The 15,591-nt window shown below is 42.4% G+C and overlaps 1 protein-coding gene across 11 annotated transcripts in view; it reads right to left on the bottom strand.

The window, feature by feature from the left end:
- Positions 1 to 15,591, bottom strand: part of RNF180 (ring finger protein 180) — a 302,861-nt gene that overhangs the window by 216,125 nt on the left and 71,145 nt on the right. For 2 of the 11 annotated variants that reach the window (XR_008618065.1, XR_008618064.1), the window contains exon 6: positions 1,181 to 1,302. The exons of 8 other annotated variants lie outside the window; for them this stretch is intronic. Coding sequence is in view for 1 of the 3 variants with exons in the window: in XM_055086585.1 (XP_054942560.1) it covers positions 1,288 to 1,302 (15 nt within the window). In the remaining 2 variants the exon portion in view is untranslated. Of the gene's footprint in view, positions 1 to 9; positions 1,303 to 15,591 lie in introns of those variants that run through there. One more of the 11 variants, XM_055086585.1, reaches the window with a different exon arrangement.

The raw sequence follows: 15,591 nt of genomic DNA, 5'->3' as shown, positions 1-15,591 counted from the left end.
TCCCAGAGGTCTCTTAGGCTGTCTTCATTTCTTTTCATTCTTTTTTCTTTATTCTGTTCCACAGCAGTGAATTCCACCATTCTGTCTTCCAGGTCACTTATCCGTTCTTCTGCCTCAGTTATTCTGCTATTGATTCCTTCTAGTGTAGTTTTCATTTCAGTTATTGTATTGTTCATCCCTGTTTGTTTGTTCTTTAATTTTTCTAGGTCTTTTGTTAAACATTTCTTGCATCTTCTAGATCTTTGCTTCCATTCTTTTTCCAATGTCCTGGATCACCTTCACTATCATTATTCTGAATTCTTTTTCTGGAAGGCTGCCTATCTCCACTTCATTTAGTTGTTTTTCTGGGGTTTTATCTTGTTCCTTCATCTGGTACATAGCCCTCTGCCTTTCCACCTTGTCTATCTCTCTGTGAATGTGGTTTTTGTTCCACAGGCTTCAGGGTTGTAGTTCTTCTTGCTTCTGCTGTCTGCCCTCTAGTGGATGAGGCTATCTAAGAAGCTTGTGCAAGTTTCCTGATGGGATGGGCTAGTGGTGGGTAGAGCTGGCTGTTGCTCTGGTGGGCAGAGCTCAGTAAAACTTTAATCTGCTTGACTGCTGATGGGTGGGGCTGGGTTCCCTCCCTGTTGGATGTTTGGCCTGATGCAACCCAACACTGGAGCCTACCTGGGCTCTTTGGTGGGGTTAATGGAAGACTCTGGGAGGGCTCACACCAAGGAGTACTTCCCAGAACTTCTACTGCCAGTGTCCTTGTCCCCACGGTGAGCCACAGCCACCCCCTGCCTCTGCAGGAGACCCTCCAACACTGGCAGGTAGGTCTGGTTCAGTCTCCCCTGGGGTCACTGCTCCTTCCCCTGGGTCCTGATGTGCACACTACTTTGTGTTTGCCCTCCAAGAGTGGAGTCACTGTTTCCCCAGTCCTGTCAAAGTCCTGCAATCAAATCCCACTAGCCTTCAAATTCTGATTCTCTAGGAATTCCTCCTTCTGTTGCCGGACCCCCAGGTTGGGAAGTCTGACGTGGGGCTCTGAACCTTCATTACAGTGGGTGGACTTCTGTGGTATAAATGTTTTCCAGCCTGTGAGTCACCCACCCAGCAGTTATGGGATTTGATTTTACTCTGATTGCACCCCTCCTACCATCTCATTGTGGCTTCTCCTTTGTCTTTGGATGTGGGGTACCTTTTTTGGTGAGTTCCAGTGTCTTCCTGTCGATGACTGTCCAGCAGCTAGTTGTGATTGTGGTGTTCTCACAAGAGGGAGTGAGAGCACGTCATTCTCCTCCACCATCATTGTTCAGGGATCTATCCACAAGGGTTGTTAAACCGGATGAAGGAAGACAGAAGAGTCAGAATCAGAGAGATGGCATATAAGAAAGAGTTGACTAGCCATTGCTGACTTTGAAGATGGAAGGTGGCCATGAACCAACCAAAGAAGACAGACTCTAGAAGCTATAAAAGGCAAGAAAGTAAATTTTCCCCTAGCGCCTCCAGAAAGGAATGCAGCCCTGACAACAACTTGATTTTAGCCCAGTGAGACCCATTTCACACTTCTGATATCCAGAACCATAATATATTTCTGTTGTATTAAGTGACTAAATATATGGTAATTTATAACATACTACCTAAGTACATAGAGGAAGCTAGCACCTTGATTTCCTTAAAATACCTGCTTGGTATTTTCCCTACAGGATTATGCTGCTGCTTTATAGAAGGTGCTCATTTGTATTTGCTGGTGATTAGAAAATCAAAATAGATAATCAATTGTTGTGGCTGGAGATAAAAGGGGGAAAAAAAGGTCTAATGACTAGAAATAATTTAACATACACATTCACTATAAAAATATCTTTAAATGTTAAACTGAACATAAAAAGTACAATTAGTAAAAAGAAGCATTGGCTCGTGTGGCCTTGTTTCAAACATTCTTTTATTCAAGAATGGGAGAAGAATGTCTTATCAAATGAAAGTTAACAAAACTCTATTAAACATCAAGGTGTGTATGGTTCACTGCGATTTACTGTCTCACATAATTTTACTCCCCTCTTCCAGGACCGTACTCCATACCGTAGCACAACCCTTGCCATTGATTTTATCCTGAACTTAGGGGTCATGGCTATTTCCAAAAAACTGCACATGCCACCTGAAACTTAAAGCCAGAAGAGATGGATTATCTATAGCTCCTTCAAAATAATTTATGCCAGCATTATTCCCGAGTAGCTGTTTTATTCCCTCTAACAAACATAGTATACCCCTGAAAAGCAGCTATATTAAAGCACTGACAGATTCCTAGCTGATGGCAACAAGAGAAAGCCTTAGCATGATTTGTAAACTCTTTATCACAAAGCACAAATTCTCTTACTTTTTAAATCTGTCCAGAGACTAAAAATGTACCATTCCATGTTCTACCCCAGTATGTGAAATTCTTTGATGGAAAGAAATAATTTTGATCATTTTGCTGCAAGAGGAAATTTGGCGCCCTCTGGTGTTGGAAAACAAGATGACCCATGTCACGTATACAAGTAATATTCCAGCGAGGGTCATAAAAGCACAGAATTTTAGAGCTGAATAGCATATCCTAGTACAACATAGATATATAATTATTTTTTAGTGGAAAGTTTTTCTCATGGATTATTAAATATTCAATTTTATTCTAATAGAGTGTTATAACAGCATTATAAAAAGTTAGCCTCTTAGGTAAAAGAAAATGGTTGCTGAGGGGATGAATTGATCATATGAATGATGTATCCATTGCTTCAGACCTGGAAATGCCTATATTATCTGTTGGAGCCTCTAGCTTTACAAGGAGAACAAAGGTGAATAAGCTAAGATTTTGCAGCAAACATGGAGAATAAAAAGGGTATGGCATTATTAGAGGAGTATGATTTATAATTGATTTTTCAATGCATTATAAAATATTAAAGACAGACAAAACAGAAGAAAACAGAAGAAAACACCTGCGATGATACCACCCAGCTTAAGAAGTAAAACATAACTAAGAGAGTTGGATTTCCCTTATAGTCCCCCAGATCATATCTGCCACCCACCTCAGGTAACTGCTCGATTGATTTGTAAATGTATCTTTCAGTTTTCTACACTTTCTCTAACACTGTTATATTGCTTCTAAAATGAAAAATTAACTTCAAAATATTACTTTGTAAAAGAAACCCAAGTGATAGCAATTACAATTAGTCATGCAGAGCCAGGGAGAGTATTCCAGCTACTTCCCCTGTTTCTGGGCACATGGAAGCTGATATTGTGAGGTTCCCATCTGTGAGAAGATTAGGTGAGACTTACATCTCAGCATCTGACAAGTTTTAAGGAGGTCTGAACAGGACAAGGAGCCATTGCCAGCAGCTGTCTATGATTTTTAAAATGTGTAAATGTAGAAATGGAGCAAGGAGGGAGATCAACAGGTGGGCAGTGAATACCTTGGTTGATGTAAATGAAATGAAATGCGAAGGTTTAGAATGTAAACCAGGCACAGTCTTCCCATTGCACACTAGAGCTGAAGGCAGAGCCTGGTTCTACTCATCAAACACAGCTAGACTAAGCTCAGTCCTATGTGATTAGCTCCAATTTTCTGTACATGTCACTTTGGGACTAGCTTACTGATGATAATAATGTTTTCTCCCTTCCTTACACAAAGTTGGCGTTACATGAAATTTGGGTAAGGAAAGAATGCATATTCGCTCTTCTACTTTCCAACTGCCTTTTCCCCCTAGTGCCTGAAGAAGCCAGTGTCTTCATGCTCCTCCCTAGCTTTCCAAAGCCTGCCCCCTTAGCGATTCCCTATAATCCACAACCTAATAGCTCATGGAAATCAGGTGATACAAATAAAGCATCTTGTACTGTACCTAAACTAGCATACAGAAAAGCTCAATAAATGTTAACTGCTGCTATCATTACCATAACTTTTACAAATAATTCCCTCCCTCTCCCTTGCTCCTAACCAAAATTCTCATTCTTTTAATACCAGGCTAAGAAAAGCTACCTGGATATACTAAATGTTACTTGGACATAAGTATTTATACTGTGTTTTACTACATATAAGTAGCTATATGAGGTGCTACAAAGTATAAGATCAAAATATCTTGTTTTCTCCAGTATGGTTCTTCATCTCAGCCTAATTCTAGCCAGTTGCCCTTCCTCTGGAACATCCATCAGAATAAATTCTCTTTGCTCTTGTTAATAAATGCTTTGTCAAGGACTGTATCAAATCACTTCTAAACAACTGTTAATTCCTTTTTGTTGACAGCTCTTCTTTCCAATAGTTCTCAACCCTGGCTACATTGGAATTACTTGAAAATATATATATATACTTCTAATATACACAAACGTACATAATGATGCCCAGTCTAGACCAACCAAGACATAATCTGATAGAGAAGGCACTGCCATTTTTAAAACCTCCTGAGAGGATTCCAACTTGCATCCAAGGTTAGGAACCACTGTTAACCTCCACACTTAAAGCATTTTCCAGGTCTGAAGCAATGGATACATCATTCATATGTTCAATTCATCCCCTCAGCAACCATTTACTGAGCTACTACTGTGGACTTAGCGTGGATCTACACTGTACTCTCCAGCAGCTACATAGCATCCTCAGAATCAAATATAAGTTTCTGACTACTACATCAAAATTCTTCATCAGCTGACCATTTCTCCTTTTTTCTCTGTTATCAATCTTCCCACTTCTGCACAATTTTGCTACCCTCTCCCAATCAAGCTTATCTGTGACTGCTCTGGGATTCTCAGTTGCATCTCAAGGTCTTGGCCAAAGAAATCTTAGATTAAGTAAACTGTTGGCCAAAATTCACTATGATATGGCATTTCTGCAAAAACATAAGAAACGGATCACTGATGTTCACAGATGTCTTCCCCATTCACTCAAAGGTCCCTGAAGGGAGGGATCACATTTCATTCATTGTTGTATCCTCAATACTTAGCATAGTTTCTGGCAAAGAGTAAGCTATCCAAGGGCATTAGTCAAATGAAGAAGAGAATGAATGAAGAATAAAGGTATACAACAATAATAAAATGTTTTGTTAATCATCAAAGAATGATAAAATATGTGAGAAAAAAATCCTTTCTTGAGAGGCCACGATATTATGATTAAGAGCATAAACTTTGGGATCTAGATTTGCCACATACTAGGTTTGTGAGACTAGTATAGCTATTTAACCTCTCTGATCCTCAGTTTCTCCATCCATAAAATGGTGACCATAATAGAACTTACCTCATAAAATGGTGTAGGATTAAATGAAGTAAATAAATCAGAAAACCACCCAGCATATAGTAAGATGTGGTAGGCAGATTAATGCCTCCCCAAAGATGTCCATGTTCTAATCCATGGAATTTATGTTACCTTATATGTCAAAGGGACTTGACAGTTGTGATTAAGTTAAGCAACTTAAAATGGGAAGATTATTCTGGATTATCTAGGTGGGCCTAATATAATCACAAGGGCCCTTAAATAGGTCAAAGAAAAAATGTGACAAAGAAAGCAGATGTTACAGTGATGTCATTAATGGAAGGAGACCACAAGCCAAGGAATGTGGACAGACCTTAGAAGGTGGAAAAAGTAAGGAACAGATTCTACCTTAGAGCCTCCAGAAAGAATGCAGCCCTGCCAACACCTTGATTTTTAGCCCTACAACACCCATTTTCAGATTGTGAACCTCTAGAAAAATAAGATGATGAAACAATATCGTTTTAAATTACTATGTTTGTGGTAATTTGTGGTAGCAATAATAGGAAACTAGTACATAAGGAATATATATGATAATTATTATTTTTCCCTGTTTCAAAACATTCCTGAGTTAACATTAGTAGTAATAAGTCATGTTGATAGTATATATCCTTGAAATGATGTGTAATGTGATGAAAATGGCATTTCAATTCTGTGGTCCTCCTCCCAAAAACCAATGTACAGAAAAGAGTTAATGTAGAGGTCTATCAGTTCTTAAAAGGCTGGTCCTTGGCAGGCATCTGAGAACCTGAATTTCTGGAGAGCTCCTATCATCCTAATTGATAACAATGGCTCACTGTGCCTAAAATATTTGCACAAACAATATGCTTTATGTTGAACATCTGCTTTCTTTCTGGAGCCTGGAATTTTGTATGTGCCAGGCAGAAGATGTCTACACGACCAACCCCCAATAAAAACCCTGGACACTGAGTCTATAATAAGCTTCCCTGGTACATAACATTGCACACATGTTGTTATAACTAGTTGATGGAAGAATTAAGTTCATTCTATATAACTCAATGGGGAGAGGACTCTTCAAAGTTTGCACTTGGTTTCTTCTAGACTTTGCCTCATGCACGTTTTCCCTTTGTGGTTTGTATCCTTACACTGAAATAAAACATAGTTGTGACTACAACTATAGGCTGAGTCCTCTTAGTAAATCATCAAACATGGGGGTAAGACTTGGGGACCCATGACACAACTCATAACCCCAGTCTAATAATGAGAAAAGGATCAAACAACCTTAACTGAGGGACATTCTACAACATACCTAACTAGGTAACCTCAAAGATGTCAAGGTCATCAAAAACAGGGAAAGTCTGAGAAACTGTCAAAGCCAAGAGGAGCCTAATGACACATGGCAACTAAATATAATGAAATATGATACCCTGGATGGTATCCTGGAACAGAAAAAGAATATTAGGTAAAAACTAAGGAAATCTGATTAAAGTATGAAGGTTAAATAATAGTAATTTATCAATATTGATTCATTAATTGTGACAAATGTAAAATTCTAACATAAAATATAAATAATAGGGAAAACAGTGTGGGACATATGGAAACTCTATACTACCTTCACAACTTTTCTATAAACTTAAAACTACTCTAAAATTTTAAAAACCCTCTTGTTTAAAAAAAATTCCTGATCATCTACTGTGTACAGAGAACTGTGCTAAAGCATTAGAAAATTTAAATCTGAGGGGACATCAGGATGGCAGAGTTGGAGGACAAGGAGCTCACCTCCACCACAAACAAATCAAAAATACATCTACATGTGGAGCAATTCTTACTGAAAACAACTGAAGACTGGCAGAAAGACTCTCGTACAAACATGGCTGTAAGAAAGATCCACACAGAACTGGGTAGGAAGGGAAAAGAAGTGGTCAGGTCAGGTCCTGCACCTCTGGGAGGGAACACAAAAGAGGAGCTAGATTACATGGGATCAGAGATCTTCCTTGGAGAGTGAGGGGTTCAAGCCCATATTGGGCACACCAGCCTCGGGGTCTGACTCCAGGAAGATAAATCCCTTTAGCTGGTTTGAAAACCAGTGGGACTCACAGGAGGGTTGTAAGAAACCTGGGCTCCATTCTCAAAGAGTGATCACACACTTGCTTACTCTTGAAACAAGGTAGAGGAAGCAAATTGAAACTGCCCAGAACTCTGGCCAGTTACCCACACCCACCCTGGCACATGCCCCAGACTGAGCTGAGCACCTGCTCTGTCCCTGCTTGCTCCATGGCACAGTCCACACTAGGGTAAAGGCTGGAGCAACCAAGGAAAGTGTGCAGTTGTGAGGGTCAGAGCCAGCCCAGACCCAGCATGGCATCTGAACACAGTAAAGGTAGCCATGACTGGCACTTGCCAAGGCAGCACATGGGGAGTGGTCTGGAACTCTGGTGCTGGCACCACAACAGCCCACGGCCTGACCCACACAGAGGGCCCATCCCAGCCTCTCTTGATCCATGGCACAGCTTGACTAGGGCAAGGGATGCAACAACAGAGAGGAGAGTGTAGTTGTGAGTAATGGAGCTGGCTCAACTTGGAACAGCAACTGAACCAGGAGAGGGTGACGTTTACTGGCATTCAGGGAGGCAGTGCATTAACTACACTAGAAAACACTGAATAGGGCTGGGACCGGCACAACCCATGGCCCAACCTACACTGAGTGCCCACTCCACCCCTCTAGCTTTAGCACTGCTCCCCTCTGGGCCAAGGGTCCCAGAGCCGGGAGGGAGGAGAGCACACACTTAAAGGGAACAGAACCAGCTCAGACCTGACTCTCAGGGCTTCTGCTCACACCTGGCTCTGGCTCTAGCTCCTGCATCTCCAGCCGAACCTCCTACTAAGGTGATAGCTGCCAGCTCGCCCTGGGAGAAGATGTGACCTGTGTTCATGTCAGATCCAGCTCTCCCACCAAAGCCACTGGGCACAAACAGATTGTGCAGGGAAGCTCCCACACACGGACACCCCTTCAAGACTGGAATAGGAAACTGTTTCACCAAATTTCATAGAGAAAGAGACAGTTAAGCAAAATGAGAAGACAGAGGAATTTGTTTCAAATGAAAGAACAAGAGAAAACCCCTGAAAAAAACAACTAATGAAACAAATAAATAATTTACCAGATAGAGAGTTCAAAGCATTAGTAATAATAATGTTAACTGCATTAGGGAAAAGAAAGGATAAACACTGTGACTATTTTAACAAGGAAATAGAAAACGTAAAAAAGAATCAGTCAGAACTGAAGAATACAATAACTGGAGTGAAAACCACACTAGAAGGAACAAATAGCAGACTAGGTGAAACAAAGAAAAAATAAGTGATCTGGAAGATAAAATAATGGAATTCACCAAATCAGAACAGCAAAATGAAAAACAAATTTAAAATGAGAATAGTTTAAGAGACTTATGCAACAGTATCAAGCATACCAATGTTAGCATTATATGGGTCCCAGAGGAGAAGAAAGAGAAGGGGGTCAAAAAAGCATTTGACGAAATTTTAGCTGAAAACTTCCCCAACCTGAAGATGGAAACAGATATCAAGGTACAAGAAGTGCAGAGGCTCTCAAAGCAAGATATATTTAAAAGGATAAAATTGAAAATTAAAGAGAAAATTATAAAGGCAACAACAGAAAAACAGTCATATAAATGAAATCCACAGAAAGCTATAGGTTAATTTTTCTGAAGAAATTTTACACATCAGAAGGAAGTGGCATGATATATTCAAAGTGCTGAAAAAGAAAAACCTGCAACCTAGGGATATTCTACCAAGCAAGATTACCATTTTGAATTTAAGAAGAGATAAAGGACTTTTCAGACAAACAAAAATTAAAAGTTCATCAATACTAAATCTACCCTAAAAGATATGTTTAAAGAGTATTATGTAAGAAGAAAATAAAAGGAGAAAATGAGAAGTAAGAGTCTATAGAAAAGGAAAAAAATCTGACTAGTAAATGCAAAAATATAGTAAAGGCTGTGGATCAACCACTTAAATAAGCTAGTATGAAGATAAAAACACGAAAAATTATAAAAGCAACTATAACTACAATAAACAGTGAAGGGATAAACATGAGGATATAAAATATGACATCAAAAACACAAAATGTGAGGGGAGGAGCTTCAAGATGGCAGAAGAGTAAGATGCAGAGATCACCTTCCTCCCCACAAATACATCAGAAATACATCTACATGTGGAACAACTCCTACAGAACACCTACTGAACGCTGGCAGAAGACCTCAGACCTCCCAAAAGGAAAGGAACTCCCCAAGCACCTGGGTAGGGCAAAAAATAAAGAAAAAACAGAGACAATTGAATAGGGATGGGACCAGCACTAGTGGGAGGGAGCTGTGAAGGAGGAAAGGTTCCCACACACTAGGAAGCCCCTTCACTGGAGGAGACAGGGGGTGAGGGGGAAGCTTCGGAGCCAGAGAGAAGAGCGCAGCCACAGGGGTGCGGAGGGCAAAGCGGAGAGATTCCCACACAGAGGATCAGTGCTCACCGGCACTCGGGGCTCGGAGCTGAGGCTCGGGCTTCGGTCGGATTCCACGGAGAGGACTGGGGTTGGCTGCATGAACACAGCCTGAAGGGGGCTAGTGCACCAAAGCTAGCCGGGAGGGAGTCCAGGAAAAAGTCTGGAGCTGCCGAAGAGACGACATTTTTTCTTTCTTTCCTCTTTGTTTCATGGTGCATGAGGAGAGGGGATTAAGAACGCCGCTTAAAGGAGCTCCAGAGACGGGCACGAGCCACGGCTACCAGCAAGGACCCCAGAGAAGGGCATGAGACGCTAAGGCTGCTGCTGCGGCCACCAAGAAGCCTGTGTGCAAACACAGGTCACTATCCACACCTCTCGGGAGCCTGTGAAGCCCGCCACTGCCACGGTCCCGTGATCCAGGGACAACTTCCCCGGGAGAATGCATGGTGTGCCTAAGGCTGGTACAACGTCACGCCAGCCTCTGCCACCTCAGGCTCGCCCCACATCTGTACTCCTACCTCCCCCCGGCCTGAGTGAGCCAGAGCCCACAAATCAGCTACTCCTTTAACCCCATCCTGTCTGAGCGAAGAGGAGATGCCTTCAGGCGACCTACATGCAGAGGCGGGTCCAAATCCAAAGCTGAACCCCTGGAGCTGTGCGAACAAAGAAGAGAAAGGGAAATTTCTCCCAGTAGCCTCAGGAGGAGCGGATTACATATCCACAATCAACTTGATGTACCCTGCATCTGTGGAATACCTGAATAGACAACGAATCATCCCAATTTGAGGAGGTGGACTTTGGGAGCAACAACATATATATATTTTACCCTTTTCCTCTTTTTATGAGTGTGTATGTGTATGCTTCTGTGTGTGATTCTGTCTGTATAGCTTTGCTTTTACCATTTGTCCTAGGGTTCTGTCTCTCCGTTTTTTTTTTTTAATTACTTAAAAAATATTTTATCCCTTAATATTTTTTCTTATTTTAATAACTTTATTTTATTTTACTTTGGGAGCAACAACATATATATATTTTACCCTTTTCCTCTTTTTATGAGTGTGTATGTGTATGCTTCTGTGTGTGATTCTGTCTGTATAGCTTTGCTTTTACCATTTGTCCTAGGGTTCTGTCTCTCCGGTTTTTTTTTTTTAATTACTTAAAAAATATTTTATCCCTTAATATTTTTTCTTATTTTAATAACTTTATTTTATTTTATTTTACCTCCTTCCTTCCTTCCTTCCTTCCTTTCTTTTCTCCCTTTTATTCTGAGCCGTGTGGAGGACAGGCTCTTCTTGGTGCTCCAGGCAGGCGTCATGGCAGTGCCACTGAGGTGGGAGAGCCAACTTCAGGACACTGGTCCACAAGAGAACTCCCAGCTCCACGTAATATCAAATGGCAAAAATCTCCCAGAGATCTCCATCTCAACACCAAGACCCAGCTCCACTCAACGACCAGCAAGCTACAGTGCAGGACACCCTATGCCAAACAACTAGCAAGACACGAACACAACCCCATCCATTAGTACAGAGGCTGCCTAAAATCATAATAAGGCTACAGACACCCCAAAACACACCACCAGATGTGGACCTGCCCACCAGAAAGAAATGATCCAGCCTCATCCACCAGAAAACAGGCACTTGTCCCCTCCACCAGGAAGCCTACACAACCCACTGAACCAACCTTAGCCACTGGGGGCACAAACCCAAATCACCAGAAACAATGAACCTGCAGGCTGCGAAAAGGAGACACCAAACACAGTAAGTTAAGCAAAACGAGAAGACAGAGAAACACACAGCTGATGAAGGAGCAAGGCAAAAACCAACCAGACCTAACAAATGAAGAGGAAATAGGCAGTCTACCTGTAAAAGAATTCAGAATAATACTAAAGATGATCTAAAATCTTGGAAACAGAATGGATAAAATACAAGTAACGTTTAACAAGGACCTAGAAGAACTAAAAGCAAACAAACAGTGATGAACAACACAATAAATGAAATTAAAAATTCTCTAGAAGGGATCAATAGCAGAATAACTGAGGCAGAGGAACGGATAGGTGACTTGGAAGATAAAATAGTCGAAATAACTACTGCAGAGCAGCATAAAGAAAAAAGAATGAAAAGAATTGAGGACAGTCTCAGAGACCTCTGGGACAACATTAAATGCACCAACATTAGAATTATAGGGGTCCCAGAAGATGAAGAGAAAAAGAAAAGGACTGAGAAAAAATTTGAAGAGATTATAGTTGAAAACTTCCCTAATATGGGAAAGGAAATAGTTAATCAAGTCCAGGAAACACAGAGAGTCCCATACAGGATAAATCCAAGGAGAAACAAGCCAGGACACATATTAATCAAACTATCAAATATTAAATACAAAGAAAAAATATTAAAAGCAGCAAGGGAAAAACAACAAATAACACATAAGGGAATCCTCATAAGGTTAACAGCTAATATTTCAGCAGAAAGTGTCAAAGTCAGAGGAAGTGGCAGGACATATTTAAAGTGATGAAGGAGAAACACCTAAAACCAAGATTACTCTACCCAGCAGGATCTCAATGAGATTTGATGGAGAAATTAAAAGCTTTACAAACAAGCAAAAGCTAAGAGAATTCAGCACCACCAAATCAGCTTTACAATTAATGCTACAGGAATTTCTCCAGGCAGGAAACACAAGAGAAGGAAAAGACCTACAATAATAAACCCAAAACAATTAAGAAAATAGTAATAGGAACATACATATCGATAATTACTTTAAATGTAAATGGATTAAATGCTCCAACCAAAGGACAAAGACTGGCTGAATGGATACAAAAACAAGACCCGTATATATGCTGTCTACAAGAAACCCACTTCAGACTTATGGACACATACGGACTGAAAGTGAGGGGATGGAAAAACCTATTCCATGCAAATGGAAACCAGAAGAAAGGTGTAGTAGCAAATCTCGCATCAGACAAAATAGATTTTAAAACAAAGACTATTACAACAAACAAAGAAGGATACTACATAATGATCAAGGAATCAATCCAAGAAAAAAATATAACAATTGTAAATATTTATGCACCCAACATGGGAGCACCTCAATACATAAGGCAAATACTAACAGCCATATAAGGGGAAATCGACAGTAAGACAATCATAGTAGGGGATGTTAACACCCCACTTTCACCAATGGACAGATCATCCAAAATGAAAATAAATAAGGAAACACAAGTTTTAAATGATACATTAAAGAAGATGGACTTAATTGATATTTAAAGGACATTCCATCCAAAAACAACAGAAAACACATTCTTCTCAAGCGCTCATGGAATATTCTCAAGGACAGATTATATGTTGGGTCACAAATCAAGCCCTGGTAAATTTAAGAAAATTGAAATCTTATCAAGTATCTTTTCTGACCACAATGCTATGAGACTAGATATCAATTACAGAAAAATTCTGTAAGAGGTGGGGAGGCGAGAAGATGGCAGAAGAGTAAGATGCGGAGATCACCTTCCTCCTCACAGATGCATCAGAAATACATCTACACGTGGAACTTATCCTACAGAACACCCAACGAACGCTGGCAGAAGACCTCAGACCTCCCAAAAGGCAAGAACCTCCCCACGTACCTGGGTAGGGCGAAAGAAAAAAGAATAAACAGAGACAAAGAATAGGGACGGGACCTGCACCAGTGGGAGGGAGCCGTGAAGGAGGAAAGATTCCCACACACTAGAAGCCCCTTCGCGGGTGGAGACTGCGGGTGGCAAAGGGGGAAGCTCCAGAGCCGCGGAGGAGAGTGCAGCAACAGGGTGCGGAGGGCAAAGTGGAGAGATTCCCACACAGAGGATCGGTGCCGACCGGCACTCACCAGCCCGAGAGGCTTGTGTGCTCACCCTCCGGGGCGGGCGAGGGCTGGGAGCTGAGCCTCGGGCTTCAGTGGGATCCCAGGGAAAGGTCTGGAGTTGGCAGAGTGAAAACAGCCTGAAGGGGTTAGTGCACCACGGCTAGCCGGGAGGGAGTCCAGTTGAAGTCTGGAGCTGCGGAAGAGGCAAGAGACCTTTTCTTCCCTCTTTGCTTCCTGGTGCACGAGGAGAGGGGTTTAAGCACGCCGCTTAAAGGAGCTCCAGAAACGGGCGCGGAGCTACGGACGAAACAAGAGACTTTTTCTTGCCTCTTTGCTTCCTGGTGCAAGAGGAGAGGGGATTAAGCGCACCCTGTAAAGGAGCTCCAGAAACGGGTGTGGAGCTGCCAAAGAGACAGGAGACTTTTTCTTGTCTCTTTGCTTCCTGGGGTGCGAGGAGAGGGGATTAAGCACACCGCGTAAAGAAGCTCCAGAAACGGGCGCAAGCCGCGGCTGTCGGCGCGGACAGCAGAGACAGGTGTGGGACGCTAGGGTTGCTGCTGCCGCCACCAGGAGGCCTGTGTGCGAGCACAGGTCACTCTCTACACCGCCCCTTCCGGGAGCCTGTGCAGCCCGCCACTGCCAGGGTCCTGGGATCCAGGGACAGCTTCCCCAGGGGAACGCGCGGCGCGCCTCGGGCCAGTGCAGCGTCACGCCGGCCTCTGCCGCCACAGGCTCGCCCCGCATCCGTGCCCTTCCCTCCCCCCCAGCCTGTGCCAGAGCCCCCAAATCAGCTGCTCCTTTGACCCCGGCCTGTCTGAGAGAAGGGCAGACGCCCTCGGACGACCTACACGCAGAGGCGGGGCCAAGTCCAAAGCTGAACCCCAGGAGCTGTGCTAACAAAGAGGAGAGGGGGAGGTCTCTCCCAGCAGCCTCAGAAGCAGCAGATTAAAACTCCACAATCAACTTTAAGTGCCCTGCATCTGTGGAAAACCTGAATAGACAGCGAAATATCCCAAGTTGAGGAGGTGGACTTTGGGAGCAAGGTATACTATTATTTTCCCCTTTTATTCTTTTTGTGAGTGTGTATGTGTGTGCTGCCCTGTGAGATTTTGTCTGTATAGCTTTGCTTTCACCATTTGTCCTAGGGTTAGACCGACCCTTTTTTTTTTTATAGAAATATTTCTTCTTAATAATTATTTTTTATTTTAATAACTATATTTTATCCTACTTTATTTCGTCTTCTTCCTTTCTTTCTTTTCTTCCTTTCTTTCTTCCTTTCTTCCTTCCTTTCTTCCCTCCTTCATTCCTTCCTCCCTTCTTTCCTCCCTTCCTTCCTCCCTTCCTTCCTTTCTTCCTCCCTTTCTTCCTCCCTTCCTTCCTCCCTTCCTTCCTTCCTTTCTTTCCTTTCTATTTTTTCTCCCTTTTATTTTGAGCCATGTGGATTAAAGGCTCTTGGCACTCCAGCTAGGCATCAGGGCTGTGTCTCTGAGGTGGGAGAACCAACCTTAGAACACTGGTCCACAAGAGACCTCCCAGGTCCATGCAATATCAAACGGCGAAAATCTCCCAGAGATCTCCATCTCAACACCAAGACCCAGCTTCACTCAAGGGCCAGAAACGAACAGTGCTGGACACCCTATGCCCAACAAAGAGCAAGACAGGACTACAGCCCCATCCGTTAGCAGAGAGGCTACCGAAAATCATAATAAGGCTACCAACATCCCCAAACACACCACCAGACGTGGACCTGCCCACCAGAAAGACAAGATCCAGCCTCAACCACCAGAACAGAGGCACGAGTCCCCCCAGCCAGGAAACCTACTCAACCCACTGAACCAACCTTAGCCACTGGGGACAGCCACTAAAAACAACTGTAACTACGAACCTGCAGCCTGCAAAAAGGAGACCCCAAACAAAGTAAGATAAGCAAAATGAGAAGACAGAAAAACATACAGCAGATGAAGGAGCAAGATAAAAACCCACCAGACCTAACAAATGAAGAGGAAATACGCAGTCTACCTGAAAAAGAATTCAGAGTAATGATAGTAAAGAT

The sequence above is a fragment of the Physeter macrocephalus genome, chromosome 8 (genome assembly GCF_002837175.3).
Source record: "Physeter macrocephalus isolate SW-GA chromosome 8, ASM283717v5, whole genome shotgun sequence".
Classification (NCBI taxonomy): domain Eukaryota; kingdom Metazoa; phylum Chordata; class Mammalia; order Artiodactyla; family Physeteridae; genus Physeter; species Physeter macrocephalus.
Note: the sequence above shows the minus strand (reverse complement) of the source record. Positions and strands in the feature narration are given on the sequence as shown.